Below are 18,189 nucleotides of genomic sequence, written 5' to 3' on the forward strand. Positions count from 1 at the left end.
GACCAGAGGAGTGGAACCTGACGCAAAAACTAGTAACCTGCTTGATTTATAGGGCTACAATTGGTCATACAAGATCCCCTAACCCCTATCCCCTTCCTATCACCAGCTAGAAGAAGACACACATGGTCCCCTGATACCTCACCTGCATTTATTTAACCCATTCTGGACCAGGAGAACCAGTGAAGCTGCTGGATTGACAGTTTCTGGAACAGTTTGGGCTTTCTCCCCCCTCCTCACTTACACCCTGATATTCCTATTACTCTTTGTGTTTCATGTGAGCTGGAGGTGAGCTATGCTTTTGGCAAGCCTGGAACCCGTTAAATCGAGGTAAGGAACATCGGGGTGGAGGGTTACTTAGTATCTTAATAGGACACTTCTCAAGTTCCTTTTTAGGGATCAGGTAAATACGGTCAGGGGTATCCTGGGGGGAGGTGATATTTGGGTGGGGGTGAGAAGGTAACTGGGAGATTGGGGTCAGCCTAAATTAATACAATAGTGATTTATGTATGGTAGATTGAGCCACAATCATCCATTCTCAGGGTAATAAGGCACTCAGTGCTTGGGTTACCATCAGGTAATTGAGGTTGATTTTACTTAAGGTAGCGTAACCCCTGAGTGCTCATTATTCTACTGGTAACACTGTGAAGTATGAACAACTTTATGTTGCTTCAGACAATATTCAAGGCTTGAGTATTTAAATAAAATCCTTCCACCATGAAGCGGGTTCAGTTAGGGGGGATATTAGAATTTCAGGGGCTTTTTTTTAAAGTTTATTTAATGATCTCTTTTATCAACCCTTATAATTTGCAAATGTCACGGGAGCATGTATATGGGTTTAGGAACTGCACCACAGGGTCGTCTCAAGTGGAAAGGGTCTGGAAGGGGTGTGGGGTTTCCATGTAGGGATTCACTTTGTCTCCTCAACTTTTGTACCTTCCACAAATGTGTCAGGAATCCTGTGCGGGGAACATCAGGAAATCATTTCCTTCTCTCGGAGGTTTTTTTTTTTAATTCAGTATGTTTTTGACTTTTCACAAATATGTGGCTATTTCCAAATTTGGACACAAGGAATCATTTTAGTCCTATAAATAAATAACAAGTCAGTGGTGGAAGTCGAATGTGCTGAATGTATATTAGGTGTCTACTGTATGTTTACTGTATGTAAATTGTATATACTGTGTGTATAGTCTGTGTATTCACTATTTATATATGCAGTAACTGTATGCATGCAGTTTCATAGGATCATTGTATATTTTCACTGCATGTTATGTGTGCTTACTGTATGTATAATCTATGTATGCTACATTTACATTCCTTACGTGTAATATATGTATGTTGCATGTTCTATATGTACACACTAACATATTATGTGTATACTCTTTGTGCATTCTCTGTGCACACTACATGTATATTCTCTAGAAACATTATGTATACAGTAAGTATATTCTCTGTACACTCACACGTATGTATATTTAATACGTATACTGTATGAAAGCATATTTATTCTGCACACATGCTCTTGCATACTTTATATAAAGTATAAGTATACTCTAGTTATACTGTACATACATGTTGTATGTGTGTTGTCTGTACTGTACACTCAACATACATCCTTTAAGAACCATATATACACTTTCTTCTGTACACTGTCTATGTAGTATGTATGTGAGCTACATGGAGAGAGGATTATCATGGGGGCAATCTGTGCTCATACACTTTTGGATTGAACCTGCCTTGAATTCCCCATCAATCTGTCCCCGTGGAAAGAGGCTCCTTAATAATGCATTGGGTTTTATATTAGGGAGTGCCCGTGTTAGACAAAAGGACCTGCTTTACTTTTTGTCTAAGGGGCAAACATGGTCTTCCTTCTTTAGATGGAGTATATGAGCCTATAAAAGGGGGTGCTGAGGCTTCATTTTATAACAGAGGGTTTGGAATACGGGGAAGGTGCATTTTGACACAACGTACCCCCCCTTGTATAGATCTGTTCCCTGCTTCTCCTGCTGTGATATTTCCTGTATTGTATTGTTACCAACCATCCCTCCGTTCTCTCTTCTCTTCATATTTGTGGCTTATCTCCTTCATCCCAGTTCTTTTCTGTCCTGACTTTTGAGTATCTTTTCTCCTTTAATGTCTTCACGTGTTCCCTTTGTCTCCCTCTCTTCGTGTTTTCCTCCCTCGCTACAGCTTACCTCTCCCTTACTCACCCTTTCATTTTTGTATATATCCTAATCTCATTCCCTTCTAGTTCTATCATTCACCTGCTCTTCCCTGCTTCCTCTCCCTTTCCCTTCTATCCCTTCTCCCTCTTCTTCTTTCCCTCTCCCTGTCCAGTTCTTTCTTGTCTATCTCTTCCCTCCATCGCTTCTTTTATTCTGTCTCCCCCCTCTCTCACTTTTCTTTCCTTGCCTTTCCTCTGCCCGCTCCCTGTTCTTGATGCCCTGCCTTTTTGTCTCCCCTCTTTTTTTTGCCCCATCACTAGTTCTGGATTCTCTGTAGGGTGCCTTTCTTCCCCCCACCCTCCCCCCACCTCCCCTCCCAATTCACCCTTGTTCTTTACTGCTTGCCCTCAGGTGCCGTGTGCTATCATGACTGATGGCGAGAGGAGAGAGCCCTTCCAGCCGCTGGCAGGAGATGAGATCCGGGTCCCTATACCCCCTGCGCCCCAGGATGGAGACCCTGGTGAGGAGGAGAATGGGGGAAGTGCAGAAAAGTCAGCTCTGGAAAGCTTGGGCTCAGGAGGTTCCTCTGCAAGAGATCGTGGGCAAGGCCTGGGCTCAGAGGAAGGAGAACAGGTCCCATACCCTGCACTGGCACCCACTGTCTTCTTCTGGTTCAAGCAAACCACCCGTCCTCGCAGCTGGTGCCTCAGACTGGTCTGTAACCCATATCCTTTCCATTGAGGCTGGACACCAACAGGTCATCCCCAAAGGCCCCCTATCCTCTCACGCAGGAGGGGGAGCTGGCAGGATGGATGGTTGTCTCATGTGTTGTTCTTTTCAGACCCAAATGCTTTGTGTTTCCCTTTCTGGAGATTGGGTATGAATGTGGCACTGGGTGAGGACGTGGTATGGTGGATCATTCTCATTGTTTTTTTTTAATAACTGCCAAAGGGGACATGTGGATGGCAAACGGTGTCTTAACCCCTGCAGTGCAGAAGGGGATGGCCATGCAATGCATGGAAGCCCCCCTCCTGCACTGAAAGGGTTACACGGTTTTGCAGGCAATGCGTTACACCTGAAAAATCCAAGTGGCCCTAAAGACCTTTGCTTTTAGAAGCTGGATTTGCCAAGGATGAAACAGAGTAACTTGAAACAGGCAGGAAACCCTGCTGTGCTACTCTCAGAATTGAATGGCTTTGGCATATGCCTTTCCTTAGCTGCTGACTGCTGCTGTGATTTGTGGAAGAACTTTGTGGAAGTTACCATAAGAAAAACTTTGTGCTGCTTTAGTGCTGATCATTTCCAGCCAGTTTAAAAGCGGAATCTTGATTAGAACACCCGTAAGGGCGTGTGTTAAAGTTACCCTGTAACGCTAATCATATTCAATATTCATACATAAAACTGCAGCAAACGTAGAAAAAAAATCCTATTGGATATTTTTGTCTGACGGATCTTGGGGGGGGGGGGCTTTTTTGCATTATTTGCAGAGGCTGGGGGAACTGTGAAAGGTTGAGTAATACAAAGTGAATCAGGTTTGTGTCCCCCACCCCAAAAAACTTTTGAAATTATCACCGATATACTGTATATGCACATAGGCCGTTTGTTCTGTTAAGTTACTGTAAGTAACAAAAGTGACAAAAAAAACCTCCACCATACAGACTATAGAAAATAATAATAATCCCACAGTGTGAGCACATTCACGCGTCTCAGACAGGCCTGCAATGCTACCCCGTTATCTCTTAGCATACAGTGCTTCCACTGCAGCCTAGGATTCTGGGTAATGACATGCAAATGAGCATTCACAGTGTGTCACTTTTTGCTTCTTATCCATTTTAGCAGCAGGCATCAGCTTATAAGGATCCATATTAAAATGAATAAGAAGGGGAAAGTGACACCCCACGAGTGCTCATTTCCATGTCATTACCCAGAATCCCCTGGGGCCATTATGCAGAAAGGTAGGTTTGGGGACCTGTCTGAGACATGTGAATGTGCTCACAAGTGGAATTTTTTCCCTGTACTCTGTGTATCTCCTACATTATGGATCTCTGCAGATTGCATGGCGCTTTTCTGCAATCTCACCCCTGCTCTCTGTTTAACATGGATGTGCAAATTGCTCATTATATAAAGAAACTCAATCCAACAGGCCTTACGCAAGGTGTTTAAACTGCTTCGTTTGTTCCTGAGCTGTGTTAAGCATATATTGTACTTTATTTTCCATAATGTATAGGGGGGGGGGGGGGGGGGCAAAACTACTTCTGCAAATTATAGCACCCGCCTGGACCTGGACAAATCATTTGGAACACATGCAGTGTGTTAATGTTAACCCTTTGGGTGCTGGGTTCTCTTGTCCTGCTTTGTTAAGTAATACAATGTTGTAGGTTCATTCAGCAGGGAAGGGTTTAAAGCGTAATTCATACAACGGTTACATTTGATTGTCATAAAAATGTGTTTGTGTGTTTCATGATGTGGACAGTAAATGTCGCTCAGTGTGAGGTATTTAGTTATGAGCAGTAAATGGAGAGATGTTTGCATTTCTTTTATATTGAGCTCCACTTGTCGTACTTTTTATTGCCCTGGTTACAGTTGAGATCAATGTAAAATAAACAGCACTGGTGTTGATAATATCATATCGAGCAAGATGTACATGCCCTGGTCTTAGAACAGAGGAAAAAAGCTGGAGAGATCCTATTACTCCTTCAGGGGGTGATGGAGGGGGGCTAATTAGGTAGGGGTGATGGAGGGGGGCTTGTTAGGTGGGGGTGATGGAGGGGTGCTTATTAGGTGGGGTGATGGAGGGGTGCTTATTAGGTAGGGGTGATGGAGGGGTGCTTGTTAGGTGGGGTGATGTAAGAGTGTTTGTTAGGTGGGGTGATAGAGGGGTGCTTGTTAGTTGGGGGTGATGGGCATGTGCTTGTTAGGTGGGGTGATGTAGGAGTGCTTGTTAGGTGGGGGTGATGGGGGGTGCTTGTTAGGTGGGGGTGATGGAGAGGTGCTTGTTAGGTGGGGTGAAGGAGGAGTGCTTGTTAGGTGGGGTGATGGAGGGGTGCTTGTTAGGTGGGGGTGATGGAGGGGTGCTTGTTAGGTGGGGTGATGGAGGAGTGCTTGTTAGGTGGGGTGATGGAGGAGTGCTTGTTAGGTGGGGTGATAGAGGGGTGCTGGTTAGTTGGGGGTGATAAGGATGTGCTTGTTAGGTGGGGTGATGTAGGAGTGCTTGTTAGGTGGGGGTGATGGGGGGTGCTTGTTAGGTGGGGGTGATGGAGAGGTGCTTGTTGGGTGGGGTGATGGAGGAGTGCTTGTTAGGTGGGGTGATGGAAGGGTGCTTGTTAGATGGAGGTGATGGAGGGGTGCTTGTTAGGTGGGGGTGATGGAGGGGTGCTTGTTAGGTGGGGTGATGGAGGGGTGCTTGTTAGGTGGGGGTGATGGAGGGGTGCTTGTTAGGTGGGGGTGATAGAGGGGTGCTTGTTAGGTGGGGTGATGGAGGGGTGCTTCTTAGGTGGGGTGATAGAGGGATGCTTGTTAGGTGGGGGTGATGGAGGGGTGGTTGTTAGGTGGGGTGATGGATGGGTGGTTGTTAGGTGGGGTGATGGAGGGGTGCTTGTTAGGTGGGGTGATGGAGGGGTGCTTGTTAGGTGGGGTGATGGAGGGGTGCTTGTTAGGTGGGGTGATGGAGGGGTGCTTGTTAGGTGGGGTGATGGAGGGGTGCTTGTTAGGTGGGGTGATGGAGGGGTGCTTGTTAGGTGGGGGTGATGGAGGGGTGGTTGTTAGGTGGGGTGATGGAGGGGTGCTTGTTAGGTGGGGTGATGGAGGGGTGCTTGTTAGGTGGGGTGATGGAGGGGTGCTTGTTAGGTGGGGTGATGGAGGGGTGCTTGTTAGGTGGGGTGATGGAGGGGTGCTTGTTAGGTGGGGTGATGGAGGGGTGCTTGTTAGGTGGGGTGATGGAGGGGGTGCTTGTTAGGTGGGGTGATGGAGGGGTGCTTGTTAGGTGGGGTGATGGAGGGGTGCTTGTTAGGTGGGGTGATGGAGGGGTGCTTGTTAGGTAGGGGTGATGGAGGGGTGCTTGTTAGGTGGGGTGAGGGAGGGGTGCTTATTAGGTAGGGGTGATGGAGGGGTGCTTGTTAGGCAAGGGTGATGGAGGGGTGCTTGTTAGGTGGGGTGCTGGAGGGGTGCTTGTTAGATGGAGGTGATGGAGGGGTGCTTGTTAGGTAGGGGTGATGGAGGGGTGCTTATTAGGTAGGGGTGATGGAGGGGTGCTTGATAGGTGGGGTGATGGAGGGGTGCTTGTTAGATGGAGGTGATGTAGGGGTGCTTGTTAGGTGGGGTGATGGAGGGGTGCTTGTTAGGTGGGGTGATGGAGGGGTGCTTGTTAGGTGGGGTGATGGAGGGGTGCTTGTTAGGTAGGGGTGATGGAGGGGTGCTTATTAGGTAGGGGTGATGGAGGGGTGCTTGTTAGGTGGGGTGATGGAGGGGTGCTTGTTAGATGTAGGTGATGTAGGGGTGCGTGTTAGGTGGGGGTGATGGAGGGGTGCTTGTTAGGTGGGGGTGATGGAGGGGTGCTTGTTAGGTGGGGTGATGTAGTGGTGCTTGTTAGGTGGGGTGATGGAGGGGTGCTTGTTAGGTGGGGTGATGGAGGGGTGCTTGTTAGATGGAGGTGATGTAGGGGTGCTTATTAGGTGGGGTGATGGAGGGGTGCTTATTAGGTAGGGGTGATGGATGGGTGCTTGTTAGGTGGAGGTGATGGAGGAGTGCTTGTTAGGTAGGGGTGATGGAGGGGTGCTTATTAGGTAGGGGTGATGGAGGGGTGCTTGTTAGGTGGGGTGATGGAGGGGTGCTTGTTAGATGGAGGTGATGGAGGAGTGCTTGTTAGGTAGGGGTGATGGAGGGGTGCTTATTAGGTAGGGGTGATGGAGGGGTGCTTGTTAGGTGGGGTGATGGAGGGGTGCTTATTAGGTAGGGGTGATGGGGGGTGCTTGTTAGGTGGGGGTGATGGAGAGGTGCTTGTTAGGTGGGGTGAAGGAGGAGTGCTTGTTAGGTGGGGTGATGGAGGGGTGCTTGTTAGGTGGGGGTGATGGAGGGGTGCTTGTTAGGTGGGGTGATGGAGGAGTGCTTGTTAGGTGGGGTGATGGAGGAGTGCTTGTTAGGTGGGGTGATAGAGGGGTGCTGGTTAGTTGGGGGTGATAAGGATGTGCTTGTTAGGTGGGGTGATGTAGGAGTGCTTGTTAGGTGGGGGTGATGGGGGGTGCTTGTTAGGTGGGGGTGATGGAGAGGTGCTTGTTGGGTGGGGTGATGGAGGAGTGCTTGTTAGGTGGGGTGATGGAAGGGTGCTTGTTAGATGGAGGTGATGGAGGGGTGCTTGTTAGGTGGGGGTGATGGAGGGGTGCTTGTTAGGTGGGGTGATGGAGGGGTGCTTGTTAGGTGGGGGTGATGGAGGGGTGCTTGTTAGGTGGGGGTGATAGAGGGGTGCTTGTTAGGTGGGGTGATGGAGGGGTGCTTCTTAGGTGGGGTGATAGAGGGATGCTTGTTAGGTGGGGGTGATGGAGGGGTGGTTGTTAGGTGGGGTGATGGATGGGTGGTTGTTAGGTGGGGTGATGGAGGGGTGCTTGTTAGGTGGGGTGATGGAGGGGTGCTTGTTAGGTGGGGTGATGGAGGGGTGCTTGTTAGGTGGGGTGATGGAGGGGTGCTTGTTAGGTGGGGTGATGGAGGGGTGCTTGTTAGGTGGGGTGATGGAGGGGTGCTTGTTAGGTGGGGGTGATGGAGGGGTGGTTGTTAGGTGGGGTGATGGAGGGGTGCTTGTTAGGTGGGGTGATGGAGGGGTGCTTGTTAGGTGGGGTGATGGAGGGGTGCTTGTTAGGTGGGGTGATGGAGGGGTGCTTGTTAGGTGGGGTGATGGAGGGGTGCTTGTTAGGTGGGGTGATGGAGGGGTGCTTGTTAGGTGGGGTGATGGAGGGGTGCTTGTTAGGTGGGGTGATGGAGGGGTGCTTGTTAGGTGGGGTGATGGAGGGGTGCTTGTTAGGTGGGGTGATGGAGGGGTGCTTGTTAGGTAGGGGTGATGGAGGGGTGCTTGTTAGGTGGGGTGAGGGAGGGGTGCTTATTAGGTAGGGGTGATGGAGGGGTGCTTGTTAGGCAAGGGTGATGGAGGGGTGCTTGTTAGGTGGGGTGCTGGAGGGGTGCTTGTTAGATGGAGGTGATGGAGGGGTGCTTGTTAGGTAGGGGTGATGGAGGGGTGCTTATTAGGTAGGGGTGATGGAGGGGTGCTTGATAGGTGGGGTGATGGAGGGGTGCTTGTTAGATGGAGGTGATGTAGGGGTGCTTGTTAGGTGGGGTGATGGAGGGGTGCTTGTTAGGTGGGGTGATGGAGGGGTGCTTGTTAGGTGGGGTGATGGAGGGGTGCTTGTTAGGTAGGGGTGATGGAGGGGTGCTTATTAGGTAGGGGTGATGGAGGGGTGCTTGTTAGGTGGGGTGATGGAGGGGTGCTTGTTAGATGTAGGTGATGTAGGGGTGCGTGTTAGGTGGGGGTGATGGAGGGGTGCTTGTTAGGTGGGGGTGATGGAGGGGTGCTTGTTAGGTGGGGTGATGTAGTGGTGCTTGTTAGGTGGGGTGATGGAGGGGTGCTTGTTAGGTGGGGTGATGGAGGGGTGCTTGTTAGATGGAGGTGATGTAGGGGTGCTTATTAGGTGGGGTGATGGAGGGGTGCTTATTAGGTAGGGGTGATGGATGGGTGCTTGTTAGGTGGAGGTGATGGAGGAGTGCTTGTTAGGTAGGGGTGATGGAGGGGTGCTTATTAGGTAGGGGTGATGGAGGGGTGCTTGTTAGGTGGGGTGATGGAGGGGTGCTTGTTAGATGGAGGTGATGGAGGAGTGCTTGTTAGGTAGGGGTGATGGAGGGGTGCTTATTAGGTAGGGGTGATGGAGGGGTGCTTGTTAGGTGGGGTGATGGAGGGGTGCTTATTAGGTAGGGGTGATGGAGGGGTGCTTGTTAGATGGAGGTGATGGAGGGGTGCTTGTTAGGTGGGGGTGATGGAGGGGTGCTTATTAGGTAGGGTTGATGGAGGGGTGCTTACTAGGAAGGGGTGATGAAGGGGTGCTTGTTAGGTGGGGGTGATGGAGGGGTGCTTGTTAGGTGGGGGTGATGGAGGGGTGCTTATTATGTAGGGGTGATGGAGGGGTGCTTATTAGGTGGGGGTGATGGAGGGGTGCTTATTAGGTAGGGGTGATGGAGGGGTGCTTATTAGGTGGGGTGATGGAGGGGTGCTTGTTAGGTAGGGGTGATGGAGGGGTGCTTGTTAGATGGAGGTGATGGAGGGGTGCTTGTTAGGTAGGGGTGATGGAGGGGTGCTTGTTAGATGGAGGTGATGGAGGGGTGCTTGTTAGGTAGGGGTGATGGAGGGGTGCTTATTAGGTGGGGTGATGGAGGGGTGCTTTTTAGGTGGGGTGATGGAGGGTGCTTGTTAGGTGGGGGTGATGGAAGGGTGCTGTTTAGGTGGGGTGATGGAGGGGTGCTTAGGTGGGGTGATGGAGGGGTGCTTGTTAGGTGGGGTGATGGAGGGGTGCTTGTTAGGTGGGGGTGATGGAGGGGTGCTTGTTAGGTGGGGTAATGGAGGGGTGCTTGTTAGGTGGGGGTGATGGAGGGGTGCTTGTTAGGTGGGGTGATGGAGGGGTGCTTATTAGGTGGGGTGATGGAGGGGTGCTTATTAGGTGGGGGTGATGGAGGGGTGCTTGTTAGGTGGGGTGATGGAGGTGTGCTTGTGAGGTGGGGGTGATGGAGGGGTGCTTGTTAGGTGGGGTGATGGAGGGGTGCTTGTTAGGTGGGGGTGATGGAGGGGTGGTTGTTAGGTGGGGTGATGGAGGCGTGCTTGTTAGGTGGGGTGAGGGAGGGGTGCTTATTAGGTAGGGGTGATGGAGGGGTGCTTGTTAGGTGGGGTGATGGAGGAGTGCTTGTTAGATGGAGGTGATGGAGGGGTGCTTATTAGGTGGGGGTGATGGAGGGGTGCTTGTTAGGTGGAGGTGATGGAGGAGTGCTTGTTAGGTGGGGTGATGGAGGAGTGCTTGTTAGATGGGGTGATGGAAGGGTGCTTATTAGATGGGGTGATGGAGGGGTGCTTATTAGGTGGGGTGATGGAGGGTGCTTATTAGGTAGGGGTGATGGAGGGGTGCTTGTTAGGTGGGGTGATGGAGGAGTGCTTGTTAGCTGGGGTGATGGAAGGGTGCTTATTAGGTGGGGTGATGGAGGGGTGCTTATTAGGTGGGGTGATGGAGGGGTGCTTATTAGGTAGGGGTGATGGAGGGGTGCTTGTTGGTGGGGTGATGGAGGAGTGCTTGTTAGATGGAGGTGATGGAGGGGTGCTTATTAGGTGGGGGTGATGGAGGGGTGCTTGTTAGGTGGGGTGATGGAGGGGTGCTTGTTAGGTGGGGGTGATGGAGGGGTGGTTGTTAGGTGGGGTGATGGAGGCGTGCTTGTTAGGTGGGGTGAGGGAGGGGTGCTTATTAGGTAGGGGTGATGGAGGGGTGCTTGTTAGGTGGGGTGATGGAGGAGTGCTTGTTAGATGGAGGTGATGGAGGGGTGCTTATTAGGTGGGGGTGATGGAGGGGTGCTTGTTAGGTGGAGGTGATGGAGGAGTGCTTGTTAGGTGGGGTGATGGAGGAGTGCTTGTTAGATGGGGTGATGGAAGGGTGCTTATTAGATGGGGTGATGGAGGGGTGCTTATTAGGTGGGGTGATGGAAGGTGCTTATTAGGTAGGGGTGATGGAGGGGTGCTTGTTAGGTGGGGTGATGGAGGAGTGCTTGTTAGCTGGGGTGATGGAAGGGTGCTTATCAGGTGGGGTGATGGAGGGGTGCTTATTAGGTGGGGTGATGGAGGGGTGCTTATTAGGTAGGGGTGATGGAGGGGTGCTTGTTGGTGGGGTGATGGAGGAGTGCTTGTTAGATGGAGGTGATGGAGGGGTGCTTATTAGGTGGGGGTGATGGAGGGGTGCTTGTTAGGTGGGGTGATGGAGGGGTGCTTATTAGGTAGGAGTGATGGAGGGGTGCTTGTTAGATGGAGGTGATGGAGGGGTGCTTGTTAGGTGGGGGTGATGGAGGGGTGCTTATTAGTTAGGGGTGATGGAGGGGTGCTTATTAGGTAGGGGTGATGAAGGGGTGCTTGTTAGGTGGGGTGATGGAGGGGTGCTTGTTGGTGGGGTGATGGAGGAGTGCTTGTTAGATGGAGGTGATGGAGGGGTGCTTATTAGGTGGGGGTGATGGAGGGGTGCTTGTTAGGTGGGGTGATGGAGGGGTGCTTATTAGGTAGGAGTGATGGAGGGGTGCTTTTTAGATGGAGGTGATGGAGGGGTGCTTGTTAGGTGGGGGTGATGGAGGGGTTCTTATTAGTTAGGGGTGATGGAGGGGTGCTTATTAGGTAGGGGTGATGAAGGGGTGCTTGTTAGGTGGGGGTGATGGAGGGGTGCTTGTTAGGTGGGGGTGATGGAGGGGTGCTTATTAGGTAGGGGTGATGGATGGGTGCTTATTAGGTGGGGTGATGGAGGGGTGCTTTTTAGGTGGGGTGATGGAGGGGTGCTTGTTAGGTGGGGGTGATGGAAGGGTGCTGTTTAGGTGGGGTGATGGAGGGGTGCTTAGGTGGGGTGATGGAGGGGTGCTTGTTAGGTGGGGTGATGGAGGGGTGTTTGTTAGGTGGGGGTGATGGAGGGGTGCTTGTCAGGTAGGGGTGATGGAGGGGTGCTTATTAGGTAGGGGTGATGGAGGGGTGCTTATTAGGTGGGGTGATGGAGGGGTGCTTATTAGGTAGGGGTGATGGAGGGGTGCTTGTTTGATGGAGGTGATGGAGGGGTGCTTGTTAGGTAGGGGTGATGGAGGGGTGCTTATTAGGTGGGATGATGGAGGGGTGCTTTTTAGGTGGGGTGATGGAGGGGTGCTTGTTAAGTGGGGGTGATGGAGGGGTGCTTGTTAGGTGGGGTGATGGAGGAGTGCTTGTTAGATGGAGGTGATGGAGGGGTGCTTATTAGGTGGGGGTGATGGAGGGGTGCTTGTTAGGTGGAGGTGATGGAGGAGTGCTTGTTAGGTGGGGTGATGGAGGAGTGCTTGTTAGATGGGGTGATGGAAGGGTGCTTATTAGGTGGGGTGATGGAGGGGTGCTTATTAGGTGGGGTGATGGAGGGGTGCTTATTAGGTAGGGGTGATGGAGGGGTGCTTGTTAGGTGGGGTGATGGAGGAGTGCTTGTTAGTTGGGGTGATGGAAGGGTGCTTATTAGGTGGGGTGATGGAGGGGTGCTTATTAGGTGGGGTGATGGAGGGGTGCTTATTAGGTAGGGGTGATGGAGGGGTGCTTGTTGGTGGGGTGATGGAGGAGTGCTTGTTAGATGGAGGTGATGGAGGGGTGCTTATTAGGTGGGGGTGATGGAGGGGTGCTTGTTAGGTGGGGTGATGGAGGGGTGCTTATTAGGTAGGAGTGATGGAGGGGTGCTTGTTAGATGGAGGTGATGGAGGGGTGCTTGTTAGGTGGGGGTGATGGAGGGGTGCTTATTAGTTAGGGGTGATTGAGGGGTGCTTATTAGGTAGGGGTGATGAAGGGGTGCTTGTTAGGTGGGGGTGATGGAGGGGTGCTTGTTGGTGGGGTGATGGAGGAGTGCTTGTTAGATGGAGGTGATGGAGGGGTGCTTATTAGGTGGGGGTGATGGAGGGGTGCTTGTTAGGTGGGATAATGGAGGGGTGCTTATTAGGTAGGAGTGATGGAGGGGTGCTTTTTAGATGAAGGTGATGGAGGGGTGCTTGTTAGGTGGGGGTGATGGAGGGGTTCTTATTAGTTAGGGGTGATGGAGGGGTGCTTATTAGGTAGGGGTGATGAAGGGGTGCTTGTTAGGTGGGGGTGATGGAGGGGTGCTTGTTAGGTGGGGGTGATGGAGGGGTGCTTATTAGGTAGGGGTGATGGAGGGGTGCTTATTAGGTGGGGTGATGGAGGGGTGCTTTTTAGGTGGGGTGATGGAGGGGTGCTTGTTAGGTGGGGGTGATGGAAGGGTGCTGTTTAGGTGGGGTGATGGAGGGGTGCTTAGGTGGGGTGATGGAGGGGTGCTTGTTAGGTGGGGTGATGGAGAGGTATTTGTTAGGTGGGGGTGATGGAGGGGTGCTTATTAGGTGGGGTGATGGAGGAGTGCTTATTAGGTAGGAGTGATGGAGGGGTGCTTATTAGGTGGGGTGATGGAGGGGTGCTTGTTAGGTGGGGGTGATGGAAGGGTGCTGTTTAGGTGGGGTGATGGAGGGGTGCTTTTTAGGTGGGGTGATGGAGGGGTGCTTGTTAGGTGGGGGTGATGGAAGGGTGCTGTTTAGGTGGGGTGATGGAGGGGTGCTTAGGTGGGGTGATGGAGGAGGGCTTGTTAGGTGGGAGTGATGGAGGGGTGCTTGTTAGGTGGGGATGATGTAGGGGTGCTTGTTAGGTGGGGGTGATGGAGGGGTGCTTGTTAGGTGGGGTGATGGAGGGGTGCTTGTTAGGTGGGGTGATGGGGGGTGCTTGTTAGGTGGGGGTGATGGAGGGGTGCTTGTTAGGTGGGGTGATGGAGGGGTGCTTAGGTGGGGTGATGGAGGAGTGCTTGTTAGGTGGGGGTTATGGAGGGGTGCTTGTTAGGTGGGGTGATGGAGGGGTGCTTGTTAGGTGGGGGTGATGGAGGGGTGCTTGTTAGGTGGGTGTGATGGAGGGGTGCTTAGGTGGGGTGATGGAGGGGTGCTTGTTAGATGGGTTGATGGAGGAGTGCTTGTTAGGTGGGGGTGATGGAGGGGTGCTTGTTAGGTTGGTTGATGGAGGGGTGCTTGTTAGGGAGGGGGATGGAAGGGTGCTTATTAGATGGGGGTGATGGAGGGGTGCTTAGGTGGGGTGATGGAGGGGTGCTTGTTAGTTGGGGTGATGATGGGGTGCTGGTTAGGTGGGGTGATGGAGGGGTGCTTAGGTGGGGTGATGGAGGAGTGCTTGTTAGGTGGGGTGATGGAGGGGTACTTGTTAGGTGGGGTAATGGTGGGGTGCTTGTTAGGTGGGGTGATGATGGGGTTGTTGTTAGGTGGGGGTGATGGGGGTGCTTGTTAGGTGGGGGTGATGGAGGAGTGCTTGTTAGGTGGGGTGATGGGGGGTGCTTGTTAGGTGGGGTGATAGAGGGGTGCTTGTTAGGTGGGGTGATGGAGGGGTGCTTGTTAGGTGGGGGTGATGGAGGGGGTGGTTGTTAGGTAGGGGTGATGGAGGGGTGGTTGTTAGGTGGGGTGATGGAGGGGTGCTTATTAGGTGGGGGTGATGGAGGGGTGCTTGTTAGGTGGGGTGATGGAGGGGTGCTTGTTAGGTGGGGGTGATGGAAGGGTGCTGTTTAGGTGGGGTGATGGAGGAGTGCTTGTTAGGTGGGGTGATGGAGGGGTGCTTGTTAGGTGGGGGTGATGGAGGGGTGCTTGTTAGGTGGGGTGATGGAGGGGTGCTTATTAGGTGGGGTGATGGAGGGGTGCTTATTAGGTGGGGGTGATGGAGGGGTGCTGGTTAGGTGGGGTGATGGAGGGGTGCTTGTTAGGTGGGGGTGATGGAAGGGTGCTGTTTAGGTGGGGTGATGGAGGGGTGCTTAGTTGGGGTGATGGAGTGGTGCTTGTTAGGTGGGGTGATGGAGGGTTGCTTGTTAGGTGGGGGGATGGAGGGGTGCTTAGGTGGGGTGATGGAGGGGTGCTTTTTAGGTGGGGTGATGGAGGGGTGCTTGTTAGGTGGGGGTGATGGGGGTGCTTGTTAGGTGGGGATGATGGAGGGGTGCTTGTTAGGTGGGGTGATGGAGGGGTGCTTGTTAGGTGGGGGTGATGTAGGAGTGCTTGTTAGGTGGGGTGATGGAGAAGTGCTTGTTAGGTGGGGGTGATGGAGGGGTGCTTGTTAGGTGGGGTGATGGAGGGGTGCTTGTTAAGTGGAGGTGATGGAGGGGTGCTTGTTAGGTGGGGTGATGGGGGGTGGTTGTTAGATGGGGGTGATGGAGGAGTGCTTGTTAGGTGGGGTGATGGGGGGTGCTTGTTAGGTGGGGTGATAGAGGGGTGCTTGTTAGGTGGGGTGATGGAGGGGTGCTTGTTAGGTGGGGGTGATGGAAGGGTGGTTGTTAGGTGGGGGTGATGGAGGGGTGGTTGTTAGGTGGGGGTGATGGAAGGGTGGTTGTTAGGTGGGGGTGATGGAGGGGTGCTTGTTAGGTTGGTTGATGGAGGGGTGCTTGTTAGGGAGGGGGATGTAAGGGTGCTTGTTAGATGGGGGTGATGGAGGGGTGCTTAGGTGGGGTGATGGAGGGGTGCTTGTTAGTTGGGGTGATGATGGGGTGCTGGTTAGGTGGGGTGATGGAGGGGTGCTTAGGTGGGGTGATGGAGGAGTGCTTGTTAGGTGGGGTGATGGAGGGGTACTTGTTAGGTGGGGTAATGGAGGGGTGCTTGTTAGGTGGGGGTGATGGAGGGGTTATTGTTAGGTGGGGGTGATGGGGGTGCTTGTTAGGTGGGGGTGATGGAGGAGTGCTTGTTAGGTGGGGTGATGGGGGGTGCTTGTTAGGTGGGGTGATAGAGGGGTGCTTGTTAGGTGGGGTGATGGAGGGGTGCTTGTTAGGTGGGGGTGATGGAAGGGTGGTTGTTAGGTGGGGGTGATGGAGGGTGCTTGTTAGGTGGGGTGATGAAAGGGTGGTTGTTAGGTGGGGGTGATGGAAGGGTGGTTGTTAGGTGGGGGTGATGGAGGGGTGCTTGTTAGGTGGGGTGATGGAGGGGGGCTTGTTAGGTGGGGTGATGGAGGGGTGCTTGTTAGGAGGGGTGATGGAGGGGTGCTTGTTAGGTGGGGTGATGGAGGGGTGCTTGTTAGGTGGGGGTGATGGAGGGGTGCTTGTTAGGTGGGGTGATGGAGGGGTGCTTGTTAGGTGGGGTGATGGAGGGGTGCTTGTTAGGTGGGGTGATGGAGGGGTGCTTGTTAGGTGGGGTGATGGAGGGGTGCTTGTTAGGTGGGGGTGATGGAGGGGTGCTTGTTAGGTGGGGTGATGGAGGGGTGCTTGTTAGGTGGGTTGATGGAGGGGTGCTTGTTAGGTGGGGTGATGGAGGGGTGCTTGTTAAGTGGGGTGATGGAGGGGTGCTTGTTAGGTGGGATGATGGAGGGGTGCTTGTTAGGTGGGGTGATGGGGGGTGCTTGTTAGGTGGGGGTGATGGAGGGGTGCTTTTTAGGTGGGGTGATGGAGGGGTGCTTAGGTGGGGTGATGGAGGAGTGCTTGTTAGGTGGGGGTTATGGAGGGGTGCTTGTTAGGTGGGGTGATGGAGGGGTGCTTGTTAGGTGGGGGTGATGGAGGGGTGCTTGTTAGGTGGGTGTGATGGAGGGGTGCTTAGGTGGGGTGATGGAGGGGTGCTTTTTAGATGGGTTGATGGAGGAGTGCTTGTTAGGTGGGGGTGATGGAGGGGTGCTTGTTAGGTTGGTTGATGGAGGGGTGCTTGTTAGGGAGGGGGATGGAAGGGTGCTTGTTAGATGGGGTGATGGAGGGGTGCTTAGGTGGGGTGATGGAGGAGTGCTTGTTAGGTGGGGTGATGGAGGGGTACTTGTTAGGTGGGGTAATGGAGGGGTGCTTGTTAGGTGGGGGTGATGGAAGGGTTGTTGTTAGGTGGGGGTGATGGGGGTGCTTGTTAGGTGGGGGTGATGGAGGAGTGCTTGTTAGGTGGGGTGATGGGGGGTGCTTGTTAGGTGGGGTGATAGAGGGGTGCTTGTTAGGTGGGGTGATGGAGGGGTGCTTGTTAGGTGGGGGTGATGGAGGAGTGCATGTTAGGTGGGGTGATGGAGGGTTGCTTGTTAGGTGGGGTGATGGAGGGATGCTTGTTAGGTGGGGTGATGATGGGGTGCTGGTTAGGTGGGGTGATGGAGGGGTGCTTGTTAGGTGGGGGTGATGGAGGAGTGCATGTTAGGTGGGGTGATGGAGGGGTGCTTGTTAGGTGGGGTGATGGAGGGGTGCTTGTTAGTTGGGGTGATGATGGGGTGCTGGTTAGGTGGGGTGATGGAGGGGTGCTTAGGTGGGGTGATGGAGGAGTACTTGTTAGGTGGGGTGATGGAGGGGTACTTGTTAGGTGGGGTAATGGAGGGGTGCTTGTTAGGTGGGGGTGATGGAGGGGTTGTTGTTAGGTGGGGGTGATGGGGGTGCTTGTTAAGTGGGGGTGATGGAGGAGTGCTTGTTAGGTGGGGTGATGGGGGGTGCTTGTTAGGTGGGGTGATAGAGGGGTGCTTGTTATGTGGGGTGATGGAGGGGTGCTTGTTAGGTGGGGGTGATGGAGGAGTGCATGTTAGGTGGGGTGATGGAGGGGTGCTTGTTAGGTGGGGTGATGGAGGGATGCTTGTTAGGTGGGGTGATGGAGGAGTGCTTGTTAGGCCGGGGTGATGGAGGAGTACTTGTTAGGTGGGGTGATGGAGGGGTGCTTGTTAGGTGGGGGTGATGGAGGAGTGCATGTTAGGTGGGGTGATGGAGGGGTGCTTGTTAGGTGGGGTGATGAAGGGGTGCTTGTTAGGTGGGGTGATGGAGGGGTTGTTGTTAGGTGGGGGTGATGGGGGTGCTTGTTAGGTGGGGGTGATGGAGGAGTGCTTGTTAGGTGGGGGTGATAGAGGGGTGCTTGTTAGGTGGGGGTGATAGAGGGGTGCTTATTAGGTGGGGGTGATGGAGGGGTGCTTGTTAGGTGGGGGTGATAGAGGGGTGCTTGTTAGGTGGGGTAATGGAGGGGTGCTTGTTAGGTGGGGTGATGGAGGGGTGCTTGTTAGGTGCTGGTGATGGAGGGGGTGGTTGTTAGGTGGGGTGATGGAGGGGTGCTTGTTAGATGGAGGTGATGGAGGAGTGCTTGTTAGGTGGGGTGATGGAGGAGTGCTTGTTAGATGGGGTGATGGAAGGGTGCTTATTAGGTGGGGTGATGGAGGGGTGCTTATTAGGTGGGGTGATGGAGGGGTGCTTATTAGGTAGGGGTGATGGAGGGGTGCTTGTTAGGTGGGGTGATGGAGGAGTGCTTGTTAGTTGGGGTGATGGAAGGGTGCTTATTAGGTGGGGTGATG

At 53.2% G+C, this 18,189-nt stretch overlaps 1 protein-coding gene across 3 annotated transcripts in view; it reads left to right on the forward strand.

Moving 5' to 3' along the window:
• Nucleotides 1–18,189, forward strand: part of CACNA1H (calcium voltage-gated channel subunit alpha1 H) — a 417,435-nt gene that overhangs the window by 344 nt on the left and 398,902 nt on the right. For all 3 annotated transcript variants that reach the window (XM_075565791.1, XM_075565793.1, XM_075565792.1), the window contains exons 1-2: nucleotides 1–327; nucleotides 2,574–2,886. The exon at nucleotides 1–327 is cut by the window's left edge. In XM_075565791.1, the coding sequence (XP_075421906.1) occupies nucleotides 2,589–2,886 (298 nt within the window). In that variant the 5' untranslated portion in view covers nucleotides 1–327; nucleotides 2,574–2,588. The remainder of the gene's footprint in view (nucleotides 328–2,573; nucleotides 2,887–18,189) is intronic.

Source organism: Ascaphus truei, chromosome 11 (genome assembly GCF_040206685.1).
Source record: "Ascaphus truei isolate aAscTru1 chromosome 11, aAscTru1.hap1, whole genome shotgun sequence".
In the NCBI taxonomy this organism is placed as follows: domain Eukaryota; kingdom Metazoa; phylum Chordata; class Amphibia; order Anura; family Ascaphidae; genus Ascaphus; species Ascaphus truei.